Source organism: Aphidius gifuensis, linkage group LG5, assembly GCF_014905175.1.
Source record: "Aphidius gifuensis isolate YNYX2018 linkage group LG5, ASM1490517v1, whole genome shotgun sequence".
NCBI classification, from domain to species: domain Eukaryota; kingdom Metazoa; phylum Arthropoda; class Insecta; order Hymenoptera; family Braconidae; genus Aphidius; species Aphidius gifuensis.
In genome coordinates, this window is record NC_057792.1 from 15,290,633 (window position 1) to 15,304,017 (window position 13,385).

The window sequence follows — 13,385 nt, forward strand, 5'->3', positions numbered from 1 at the left end:
TAAAATTTATAATTGTTAATATAAATAAAATAAATATTATTTAGGTACTTAAAAGTGAAATGAGTAGTCTTGCACCAGATGCAGCATCATTAATAAGTAAAGGTGATGGTCTTGTGATGAAAGTTGACATGATAAATCCAGTTCGTGCTAAAAAAATAAAACATGAACATCAAGATCGTCTTCGTAGTAAATGGCGTCAAGTTATGGCTGAAGTTGATTCACGTCGTTTACAATCACAAACAGGTGAACGTTTATTAAAACAATATAATGATTTAATAAATGAATTTGAAAAATGGTTTCAAGATGCACCATCTAAAATTGAACAAGCAAATAATTATGAAGGTCAACTTGAATCATTTGCTGATGAATTTGATATTAAACAAATGGAAATTGAAAAATTAAATAGCATTGCTGTTGAATTAAAAAAGTTAAATATTGGTTATCATGATACAATTAGATACAGTATTAATACAAAATGGCAAGAAATAAATTTACAATTTAAACGTTATAGTGGTAGTAAAGATAAAGATAAAAATGTAGCTGATAAAAAAATGGAATTATCAAGTGTTAGAAAAACAAATGACATTGATTTAACAATCGAAATTAAAAAAATACGTGATGATATAATAAGTGTATTAAAAACATTAAAATCATCACCACTTGGTGGTAAAGATTATGAATTATTTTTAAATCAAGAAAAATCACTTGGTAAAATAAGCAATGCAATGATATTTATTGAAGTTAGAGTCAATGAAATGCTTGAAAAACTAGAAAAACAATCATCAATAAATAATAATAAAAATTCAAATATATCAATAAAATATATTTCATCAGAATTAAGAGATGAATGGCTTAATGTACAGCGTTGTTATTCTGAACGTCAAAATCGTTGGTCAAAATGCCATAAAAAATGGAATGAAATAAAAGATTTATGTCGTTTATTTATAAATAATTGTGATAAATTACAGGATAATATTAATAAAATAATATCTGGTGCATCTTGTAATATTAAAACAACTGATATTGAACAAGAATATATAAAAATACAAAAATTATATAATAATATTAATACATTTTATGGTGATGTGCTTGCTCGATCGTCTTCTGAAGATATAACTGAGTTACAAACTACTGTTGATCATGCTAAACGACGATGGCAACATCTATCAAATGAGTTCAATGACTTTAAAGAAAAGTGAGTTATTTATTTTATTTATTTCTTATATCTAAAATATAAATCAATAATACATAATTATTAATTTTATATTTTATTTAAATTTGTCAGTTTGTTTTTTTTTTTTTTTAATTTAAAAATCATTTTTTTTTGTGTATTAGATTGACTAGAAAAATTAGTTGGTTTATCTTGAACATAACATTATACGTCATTACATAGTATTCCAAAAATATTTTAAGGTAACATGCTAGACATTTCGTTGCCTGCTGTTGCTACTGAGTTATTTCAGTTGCGTTTAACCGCTTGCGTTGTCGACGCTTAATAAACTCATTTACTCGACAATGCGTTAATGTAATTTTTATTTTAAAATTATTTATATATATATTTTGTTTTTTAAAGGTATTTAACTATGGAAAAAAAAGTTAATAATAGTGATGTTGTTTTACAATCTGCACATAATATTTTGGAGAATGTTAATGCATTGTTATTGTCAAATGCAAATCCATCAGATGACACATCATTATCAATAAGACTTTCAATGATAAAAGTGAGTAAACAATTAAATATAATTTATATTCAACTGTTAATTTAATACATACCTTATTTCATTTGTTTTAAAAGGCACGTGAAGAAGAACTTGCAACACAAAAAAATGATTTAGAAAGTTTAAAATGTCATTTAAAAAATACAAATGAAAAACAAGAATTAGATAAACTTGTTAATGAAGTGGAAACAACACAAATAAATTTATCAACACATCGTGATTATGTTGAAAAAAAATTGGCATCACTCAAAAAATATATGAATAGCCTAGATGTTATAATGGTTTGGGTTATGGAAACACGTACACGACTTAATATATCACGTGAATTAACGACAAATGAAAGGGACCAAGTTGTCGATAATATCATGGTACGTTCAACGAGAGTATAATTATTTTTTTCCTTTTTTAATATGTCTCAAGAACTACTTGACGTTTAAATTAATTTTCCTTTTTTTATTTTTTTTCAACAACCTCTAATTTGTCGTATTTATTATTGAAAAATTGTTTATTTATTTTCTTGAAATTATTAATTTTTAACATTATATTTTCTGTAATTAAGTAAATTAATTAAATGTATTTTTATTTTTATAAAGACTAAGGTCAAGGATCGAGAAATGGAAGTAAAAGATGTCCTCGAAAATTATACAAATCTTGAAAAAGAGTGTGAATCAGCAAAACAACCAGTCTCTGTTGAACTTCAGGTAAAAAAAAAAAATATTTTAAGCTTTTTTATAGAAAAAAAAAAATATAGGTATTCAATTTAATTAATTTTATTTTGAACTGTGTAACAGGAAAAATTGAAGAAACTACGTGATGACTGGATGTATGTTAAAGTTCGCGGTGAACCACTGGACAATGATAATGAAGCTTCAGTTGCAGTGGCTGGACCCAAGGGTAAGTCTTTCAATCAATATATATATTTTTTACTTGAAAAGCATAGCATAATATCTCGTCCACCAAAAAAAGGCATTTATTTTTATATTCTTTTAAAAATTTAAATATCGATTTAAATGCTCTATATTTTTCATCACTTGAATATTCATGTTGATTTTAATTATTATTAATTAATTACCCATGTGTATTAATTTACAAATACTCAAAAAAATTTATGGTTATTTAATTTTTAATTAGTACTAGTAGCTCATTACCCGATGAATATTAAAATTAACATTATTAGAAAAAATAAAAATTATAAAAAATAAATGAAAAAGATGAATTTTTTACAAAAAAAAAATGTGAAAGGTAAATTCAAGTTGGCACAATTAAGGGCTTGTGAAGTACTGTCTCAACAACTCCATAAAAATCATAAAGTAAAAAATGAAAAAGAAAAAAAAAACATAGGAGAGATGAAAAAATTAAAAAAAGAAAATTCGAAACGGAATATCGAAAAAAAAAAAATATCCAGTGTTTTCATGAAATTCAATGTGACTATTAGAGTGCTTTGAATTCAAGCATATATTTTATATTTTGTGATAACGGTTTTTTGCACTCAATGATACTAACATCGATGTCACAAATGATATTGCCAATAAACTTGAAAAGATAGAAAAAAAATTTTAAATTAAAAACTGAAAAAAAGAAGAGCGTTGCCATTAAATTTGATTGATTATTTTTTTATTTTTAAAATTTATAATTATACTTTTGGTAATTAATTCAACGACTGTTAATTTTTATTTTCAAGTCAACTGAATTTAATTGTACGCAATTGAAATTCTCAAACTTGATGCTGCTTTTTATTTTTTTTTTTTTTGGCAAGTTCGTTTATTAGTAGTGGAAATTAGTTTCAGATTAAATTTCAAACTTTAATCCACAATGTTAAATTTCAGTTTCATTAAATTCAAGCAATTGTTCTTTTATCGTTGCTTAATATTTAACATCGATTTTAATTTTTTTATTATAAATTCGAGATAGTTACTTTATTTAAAAAAAAAAAGATTTTTTTTTCCTTCATCTCTTTCATTAGTTATGGATATCTAGATTTTTTAATTAAAATGTCTATATAATTACACAACTCGCATCAGCAAATTTAAACTTATCAAATAATTTTACATAAAAATTTTTTAAATATTTTATTATCAATGATAAAATCGATGAGCCAGATTAATAGAAAATAAAATTCGAAAAAAAATTGTATTTTCTATTTTTTTTTCTAAATTTTTTAGTGACTAAAATATTTGATTTATTGTTAATTTCATTTTTGAAATATCTGCCGAGTAGATAATTTTTTTTTTACTATTTTTTTTAGCTGTAAAGTAAAATTGAAATTGCAATGAGGGAGAGAGAATTTTTATGTTGTATTTGGTGATGACAAGCCGCCCGATGCAGCTGACCCCTCACACTATTTTTCAAACTTCCATTAACTTTTCATCATCGAACGTACATTTACAATAAATCTCAATCATATTATCTCTCTCATCTATTTAATAATTTATTTTAAAAACTATTATTATTAATTATTATTTCATTATTTGGCAAAAATATTTATTGATTTTATTAAAATTATGAAAGTAATTTTAAATTTATTACTTTTTATTATCAAAATACGATGCAAAAAAAATTGATCTTTATAATAATTAATTATTTAAATAATTAATCTTCAAAATGAAAATAGAATTTTTCTTTTTTTTTCGAAACATCTACTTAATTTAAATGAATCTCAATTGAATTATTTTTTATCTATTGAATAATTTATTTTAAAAATCATAAATTAATTATCAAACAATTTTTAAAATAATTTGTATTAATTAATCTACTTTTTAAAATGAAAATAATTTTTTATTTTTTATTTCTCAACTTGATTTATATATAAAAAAATATATATTACGTTAATAAAATGGGCAGATCGAATTCTAATACTCGACGTGAGTGCATTGAGGTGTAGTACCAAGTAACACTAGACATCAACCTAGGGATAATAATAGTACGTTTGCAATAAGGACCATAAGGGGGAAAAAAAAATAAGGGAGCTTGTGAAAGAAAGAAATAATCATAATAAAAATGAAAAAAATAAAAAAAAAAAAGTAATAAAACGATAGGGGGATGACAGACATTGGGCTGTAGCAACGATCAGACTAGGTGATGGAAACTCGCGAGGGTACTCTTTATTTCACCCTCGCTCTCTTATAAGAGTAGAATGACAGTAAAGCTTGAAAAAGAGGGTGGAAACTACCCTGTTTTCTTCAGTTACTTACCAAAGCTCAACTCTTTTTTTTTTTTTTCATTTTTCAAGTTTATTTTTTTTTCCATTTACAAATTCATTATTTATTTATTTATTTATTATTTTTTTAATCGATAAATATATTTATTTTATGTGTTTTTAAGTACTTTTTATTTCAATGTATTTTTATGGAAATAATTGTTGGATTTATATGGTTTTTGAATGAAGTAGTGCATGAACATTTTGAGTCTTTGAAATACTTTGTCTCGACTCGACTGCTTCCTCCGCAGTTTCATTGTGAATTCTCATTAATTTTAATTTTTTTTTTTATTTTCTTTATTTTTATGAATACTTTTTTTTTCTTTTCAACTATTTTTTTTTTTTTTCTTTCTGCTGTTGTACGCACACACCTGAGATTCAATCAGACACCTTCTCATGTCCAACTTTTAACGATGCAAGTCTCTTTTTTTTTTTGAAAGGGCTTTTTTTTTTCTGAATTATGGTGATACTGTTTTATTGTTCAATACTCATTCATCCATAAAAATATAGTTGAATAATAAAAAAAAAAAAAAATAATACTTTATTCTCATCTTTTATAAACTTTTTTTTTTTTCATTTATATTTCTTTTGTCATTTGAATTTTTCTTTTTTTTTTTTTCTAGTTTAATATTTAATTTTTGGGAAAAGTTTACTTAAAGTTTATGTATATTTTCATTTTTTAAAATTACTTATCTTGCAAAAAACAAATAGAGATAAGAGAAAACATAAATAAATAAAATATGAATGATGTGAATTAAAACTTGTAAAATCATAAAAAAAATATACGATCTCTCATTATAGTGTTATTTTAGTTTTAAAAAAATAAATAAAAGTAGATATAAAAAAGGCATAAAATAAAAAAAAAAAAATAAATAATTGAAAGTAGACTTGTTCAAATAAATAATTTTTTTTTTGGGAAATATTTTGAATTTAATTTTTATTTTAAAACACAATATTGCTATTTAATTAGTTTAGATATGTTTTTTTCATTTATAATTGAAAAAGATTTATAATTAGACAAAACAATAGTCATATTTTGATAAAAATTGAAATTTTATTTATTTTTATTTTGAATTTAGTATTTTTGATCATCTAGATAGTAATGATGATGAAAATAAATAGTTATTTTTCAAGATATTCAGATTGATGTCTCAATCAAAAATTAGTATGTATAAAAATGAAAAATAAATTTTTGAATATAAAGCTTTGATAAAAAGCACGTGGAATATTCAAGATGATTTTTTTATTATTTTTTTTTCTCATAAAGTCCACTATTCGCTCTGGTTCTTTCGATTTTAACTTATCCACTAGTCATACTATTGCATTTTTTTTTCTTTTCATACTTTGGAATTTATTTCATTTCAAGTTGAACTTTTTTTTTTTTTTTTGTCCATTAAAGTTTTTAACTTTATTCTATTTTTTTTTTTTTTTTTAATAATTCATTTCTCATGATTTTATTTTGAGCTAGTTAAAAAATATAATAATAATATATTTTTTTTATTTATGACAAGTATATTTGCTTGACTATTTTAAACAGCTTTCATGACTTAAATTTACATTGCCAATGTCTACATATGAAATTGTTGCTCAACAATTTTTGGTTGAATTAAATTTATTCAGTTTAATTTACAGAAAAATATTAGTTTTAATAAAAACAAAAAACGAAATTGTTTAATTATTTTTTACAATTTTATAAAGTCAATTTAGTGGTGCTATAATTTATCGATAAATTTCATTTATTACTTTTTTTTTTTCATTGCTTTTTTTTTGACCACAACGTTTAAAATGGTTTCAATGCATTTACCAATTTTCAGAACTATTGTTCACAAATGTTTCATTCACAGGCAATTTCTCATAAGCTATTCTGTGGTTGATTTTTTTTTTTATTTTTAAAACTGTCAATATGATTTTTAACCGCGTATTTAATAATCTTTTAAAATTCTCCACTTTCAAAGAAATAAATTTATCAATTAACTATTATTACTCTTTGAAATTATTTAAAATTGTTTATTAAAAAAATATATTTTAGTAGTTTTTTTAATTTTTAAAATTATAAAATATATATTAAATTTATTTAATTTTAATTTTAATTTTAATTAACAATAGTTTTTAAAGAGTATAATAAAATCACAAAACAACTTTTTAAACTCGTAAAAAAGCTCTTTTAATTTTTCAATTTGAAAATTAATCGACATTTTTATTATCTTAGATGTCCAAAAAAAAAGTCCAAATTCAATTCAACAAAATATCTAAAAATTGATATGTTTTTTTTTTACTTATACTTTTTGGTTCACTGCAATCTCACACGATGAGGATATTCCTCCTCGTAAAGTTTTCATATCCTCCCGAAAAATAAAATATATAAAAGATAATAATAATAACTAGAGAAATTGAAAAAAAAGTATAAAATTCTTTCAATCATTTTATTTTTTTTTTTGCCAACTTTATACTTCACTCACAAGCAAATCCCTGCTTACCAAATTGCAATATACATTTATATTGAACCTTTTTCATTCACTTGGTATAAAAATATATTTTTCAAGTCCAGCTTAAAATTCAAAGTGAAAAAACTAGAAAAAAAAAATGAAAATAATTAGTTAGTTTTTCAAAATAAACGAGTAATAATAATAATATAAAAAAAAAAAAAAATAAAACAAAGATAAATTGAAATCTGTGTGCTCCATCTGGACATGGTCTGTAAATCAAAGTAAACTTGGCAAGTATCCATAAATAAATACATATAAAGTCCCAAGTTATTTATGAAAGAGATTTGGAAAAAAGAAAAAAAACTTTAATGTTCTATGTTGAGTTTTTAAAATTTTTTTAAAACATAATCGAGTATTATGAAAATAAATAAATAAACAAATAAGGCTAGTAAGAGATCTTTAATTTGCACCTAATGCCAGCTATCTATCTCAATTAATATGTAAACCGTGAGTCATCTTCGCAAATTAATTTCGATTGAGATTACAATACTACTGCAGTAGGGTCACATAGCACGTCAATCCCACCAACTTAAAATTATAAATAAATAAAAATAAACTTGATATATTATTGTGTTATCAATCATTCAAGTTCAATAAAACAAATCTGTCCAATCATTTTAAAATATAATACAGTTTATACGACTGAAATATCGAAAAAATAAAAAAAATGAAACAAATAAGAGAAATAGGGAGAGCAAATTGGCCAAGATCAATGAAAGGGATGTATGAAAAGTTGTTGATGTAATAGCTTGCAAACTGACTTAGAATGTATGCATATACCTATATACTATACAATCTGTTATTGTTGTTACTAAACTGTACAAAATAGATGTATAATTGACTTTGACGGTGAATTAATAACTTCAAATTAGATTTACTGGTGTATAATCAAGTGTCCTTGTGACCGGATATGAATGATATCCTATTAACCCTTAGGGAATAAATATTCCGAAATTCCATTTGTCTTCTATTTTACCCTTGTGTAAATATTTTACACAAATTACCATAATCAATATTAAAAAAATTTAATTGACAAAATATTTTATAATAATTTATCAAACCAGTCTTTTGAAAATTAACAAAAAAATTTCAAATAAATATCAATTATACTAAAAATTATTTAACTTTAATTTTATTTTTATTCAAAAAATAATTTTATATAGATTTTTAAAAATTAATTAACAAGTTTTTCATTTAATAATTTAATATCAAACAAACTATGATAAAAATAATAATAAAAAAATTTTTTTTCAACTTAAAAGTTAAATTGTAGTTACTCGTAAATTGTTGTATGAAAATAAGTTTTAGAATTTTGATAATAGTGCTAAATGTGGGTTGTTTGGTTGACATTGACCGCTGACTTTGAAATTATAAGTGTAAAAATTTTTTCATAGAGTAAATGATACAGTGTTAGTTAGGGTAAAATTTAGTGAGAGAAGAAGAAAAAGAAAGAAAAGAGATGAGATTAGGATAAAAGAAGGGGTAGATCAGGGTGAAAAAAAATTGTTGGATGAATATGGGTGATAAGTGTATAATATACAATATATATATAGCTATGGCCCCGCGCTACTGCTGCCGCGTGGTTAATAGAACGCCTGCGCCAGTTGAATTTATCAGTGTCTCTCTTGTGTGGCCGGGTTACCCGCGAGGGATCACTGCGAGGGGACGTAACGCAGTCTACCCCAGACAAGCACGGGGTGCATTTGACATATCTTCTAAACAAAAAAACACCTCTATTCGCTGGACCACTATAACATGTTTATTTTTTTTAAATATATTTTAATAATAAAATAAATATTATTATAATTTTTTTTTTTTTTTTTAGCTAAATTGAATTTTTTGTTTATTTTTTTTTTGAGGGGCCGTTTTAGTTGAATAATTTATTTATTTATTTTTTTTTATAAAATAGTGAAATATGATGTGATACAGTGGTTGTTACTCATAATCTCAGGATATATGAACACGCCATGAAATATTTTATGTAAGTCATGATAATGAAAAAATATATTTCAATGTTGTTATTATTTTTTTTTAAAATAATTTTTAAACATTGTTTTTTAATTTTTTAATTGAAAATTAATTAATTTTATTTACATAAAATTACATGGGTTTTTAAATCATAATTATAGGTATTTAAATTTATAATTTTTTCTTTTTTAAATTTGAAATTAAATAATAAAAGAAATTTTTTTCTTGAATTATTATTTTTATAATAATTTGTATTACTTGAATTTTATTTTTAAACATGGTTTTAGTTTTTCAATTAAATATAGTATTTATACACAATTTTTTATTTTTTTTTTTCGAAGCTTAAAGCAATGTTTATTCACGTGTATGATATTTTTTTTTTTCTGTTAAATTAATCAACTTTATTCTCTGTTTTCTTTGATGAAATTTCCATGAAAAAAAAAGCTCTATTACAAAGGTTAATTTATTTTTGATTTATGATTTTTCATAGTTAAAATCGATGATTTTATTTAATTAAAAAATTACATAATAGAAATATTTTTGTTTTGTTATTTCGTATAATTTTTGATTAATTGATTTTTGAGTGATAATTATAGTTATTGATAAATCACAATAGCCAAAATAATTATCATATTTAAAATCATATATATTAATTTAAAATTTGTATCAATGTTAATAGCATTTCACGTGTTTCCTTCCACATCGTTGGTACGTTTGTTCATTATGCATAGCCACGTTCAATATCAGTTATTTTTAACACACTTGACACTCTCGAGAATTAATTATATCTCAACATAAATATAGATATTTTTTTTTTCGAATTTATCAAGGGTGGCAGTTTATTCGTTTACAAATTTCAAACTCTATTTTTTTTTTTCTCCTGTCGTAATATGCCAATGAAAATCCGTTTATCCATAACTCGATGCTTTGCATAAACCATCCGCAAAAGCAGCCAAGGTATTATCCACAAAATGAAACTTTTCTCTAGAAATTTTTTCGTTCAAAGAACCTCGAAATAAAGCTTCATTTTCATAACTATATTTTCAGACTTTATAACAAATATAATTTCATATTTTTTCTATTGTACTTCAATAGACTATATCATTTTTTTTTATTATTAAAAAATTTCGTATTCTTTATTTTCTAATTACTCTATATTTTATGCAAATGAAGAAAAAAATTTGCTCTATATTTAATGAATCATATTTTTTTACTTTTTATATGTATAAAAAAAAATTGATGAAACGTAGAAAATTTTATGGAATTATTAACCCAAGTTAATGAAACTAAAATGTAAATTAAAAATATTTTCTTTTTTATTCGTTTAGTATGATAAAAAAGAAGAATAAATTTTTTATTTTTTATCTAAAGTTGAATGTACGAGGTGAATATTTTTTTGAGCTGTCATTCTTGGTGTTTATATCAACCCTATTATCTTTCATTTCTACGACAGCATAAAATGATCATATGCTGATAATACGATGTTGTCGAATCCACTGACTTTTATCTCACATCTTACCAAACGAATTTTCATTTTTCCTGAATCTTGTTTTTTTTTAAGATAGCTTTTCCCTTTTTATTTTTTGTGAAAATAAAATGAAAATCGATTGGTATTATTATGTATTGAAAAAGTAAACAAAAACGACATGAAAAATATTTTTTTTTTAAACCTATTTAAATACTAAAATAATTCATGTTTCAAAGCTTTTTTTATATTTTATTTTTAAAAATATTATTAAAACACTTTTAACAATAAAATTATTCATTAAATTTTATTTTATTTATATTAAACACTTTTTATATTTGATTAAATATAAGGCTTCCAACTAAACCTATTGATGAAGTTACGTTGAGTTTAAAACTCAATCAATGGCAAAAAAAAAAACTTTTTTTTCTATATTTTTTTTCTTTCGTTATCTCCCAATGAAACCGGTAGTATGGTATTACGATTTTATGAGACATATATATAAAAATTGTTTGTCTCAATCCAGTGAAATGTGTATTACAAATACAAACAAATAATTTTTTTATCTTTTCAATATAGAAAAAAAAATTTTTACAAATGAAACTGACGTTTGTATGTTTGTATATTTACACATGCATGCGAGCTCTCAGTAAATAAAATCGACAATTTTACCTTCATCATGAGCATGAACTTTACGGTATGGCATGGTTTTTTTTTTTTTTCCACTGCAGTGATAAAACGAATGGAAAATTTCGAATCAATATTTTCTATCCCTATGGGTGTCTGCAACATAAGGGAGGAATACTATGCCAGGCTCATAAATTTGTGGCTTGGTCCATATAAATTCGTCCTGGGATAACATCTATGTGTGTTGGGATCACATCACATGTGGATAGAATATATAAAAAATACATATTATAATCTAAGATTCAATTCTTTGTTACGTTTTTTATTTATATTTTTTTTTTTAAATTAAATTTATCTTATTAAATTATTTTATTCACTTTTTAAAATTAATTTTCTACAAATTAAAACTTGTAAACTTGATTCAATTCTATTTAAACTATTTTTGTTTATTTAAATAAAAAAAAAATTAGTTTATATTTTTTAATTATTGCAAATAACTAGATGAAAATTTTTTTAATTATACAATAACACTTTTAAAAAGTTTCTTTACATCAATTGCGGGATTCATTAATAATCCTGTTTAATTATTCCAAATCGTGTTTGATAATAAAGAAAGAGTAAATATTTTGAAAATATAAATTTACATAAATTAAAAATACATGAATATTTAGAAATTTCGTTAATCAACTTTGAAATAATTTTATTTAAATTAGAATGTTTAATATTAATTAAAATGCTCAAGGGATAATTTGATTATATGCCGATTGAATTTTGTAAATTTTTGGACATTATTTAAAGTCAACAAATCGATCGCCTGATCAAGACCTATTTACAATTTGTCAGTGAACAGATCGATTAGGTTTTTTTTTTTTACTGGGTGTGAATGAGCTAAAAAATAAAAATAAATAGTAAAAGAAAAAAAAAAACAACATTTGTCGATTGCTCGGCTTGCGTGGTAAACCAAAGCGAAAAGAATAGCATAAAAAAATTTAAAAAAAAATATAAAAAAACGTTTAAATGAAAATAAAAATATTGAGGTAAATTATAGATTTGAATTTTTAAAATAAAATTAATCATTTTAAATATCTTAAAAAAAATTTAAAAACCATATAATTGTAATTAGGAAAAATCGGTTCAACTTTTTAAGCAAATTGAAAAAGAAAATACAAAAAAAAATTCAAATAAATTCAGTAAATTTAATTCAACTATATCAATTCAATTTTAAATTTATTATTTTTTCTATTATTTATTGTTAAAAAAATACATAAATAATTTAAAAAATCTAATTAAATATAATATACTATAGTTTTTTATAAATTATTTTTTCTCTTGTTTTTTGTTTTGTTAATAAGTTTTACGAAAAAACAAAGAATTTTGTGTTAATAAATTTAATGATTATAAGCACAGGATGTATATGATTAAATGCTCATGGGACTATGACTATGTCTATAAGCTTGAGGCAATAGTTCGAAAACACGAACAAGGTGGCTGATTCGGCATGCTAATATCGGATTTTCCAAGATGCTTCCGATGTACTATATGAGATTCGTGGGTAATATTGCTCGGGAATTCGTGTCGAATAATGGGGCAGAATAGAATGTGATAAAAAATAAAAAAAAAAACTTAAATTATTCCTACCCAAAAACACGTTTCTTTTGTCCCCAAACAAATAACCAAAAAATAAAAATACAAAAAAAAAAAAAATACCAGAATAATTAATTTCACATGAGCCAATTTATTTTCTCGCATCAAAAAAATTCACCCTCGAAAATGAGTTCATAAAAAAAGAAAATGACCCACCAATAGGGAATATATTTAATTTTTTTTTTTTCTTTATTATTATCATCAGCTTTTCCCTCAAATATATCCTTTTTTTTTTCAATTTAAATTATTTCTTATGGTTTGAATTTTTTAATTTTTCTTGT

General features: G+C 22.8%; 1 protein-coding gene across 5 annotated transcripts in view; it reads left to right on the forward strand.

Moving 5' to 3' along the window:
- The window catches only part of LOC122857829 (dystrophin, isoforms A/C/F/G/H-like), a 125,927-nt gene that overhangs the window by 12,719 nt on the left and 99,823 nt on the right, over nucleotides 1-13,385 (forward strand). For all 5 annotated transcript variants that reach the window (XM_044160236.1, XM_044160238.1, XM_044160240.1 and 2 more), the window contains 5 exons: nucleotides 45-1,195; nucleotides 1,574-1,721; nucleotides 1,796-2,086; nucleotides 2,312-2,419; nucleotides 2,510-2,612. In XM_044160236.1, coding sequence (XP_044016171.1) covers nucleotides 45-1,195; nucleotides 1,574-1,721; nucleotides 1,796-2,086; nucleotides 2,312-2,419; nucleotides 2,510-2,612 — 1,801 coding nt within the window. The remainder of the gene's footprint in view (nucleotides 1-44; nucleotides 1,196-1,573; nucleotides 1,722-1,795; nucleotides 2,087-2,311; nucleotides 2,420-2,509; nucleotides 2,613-13,385) is intronic.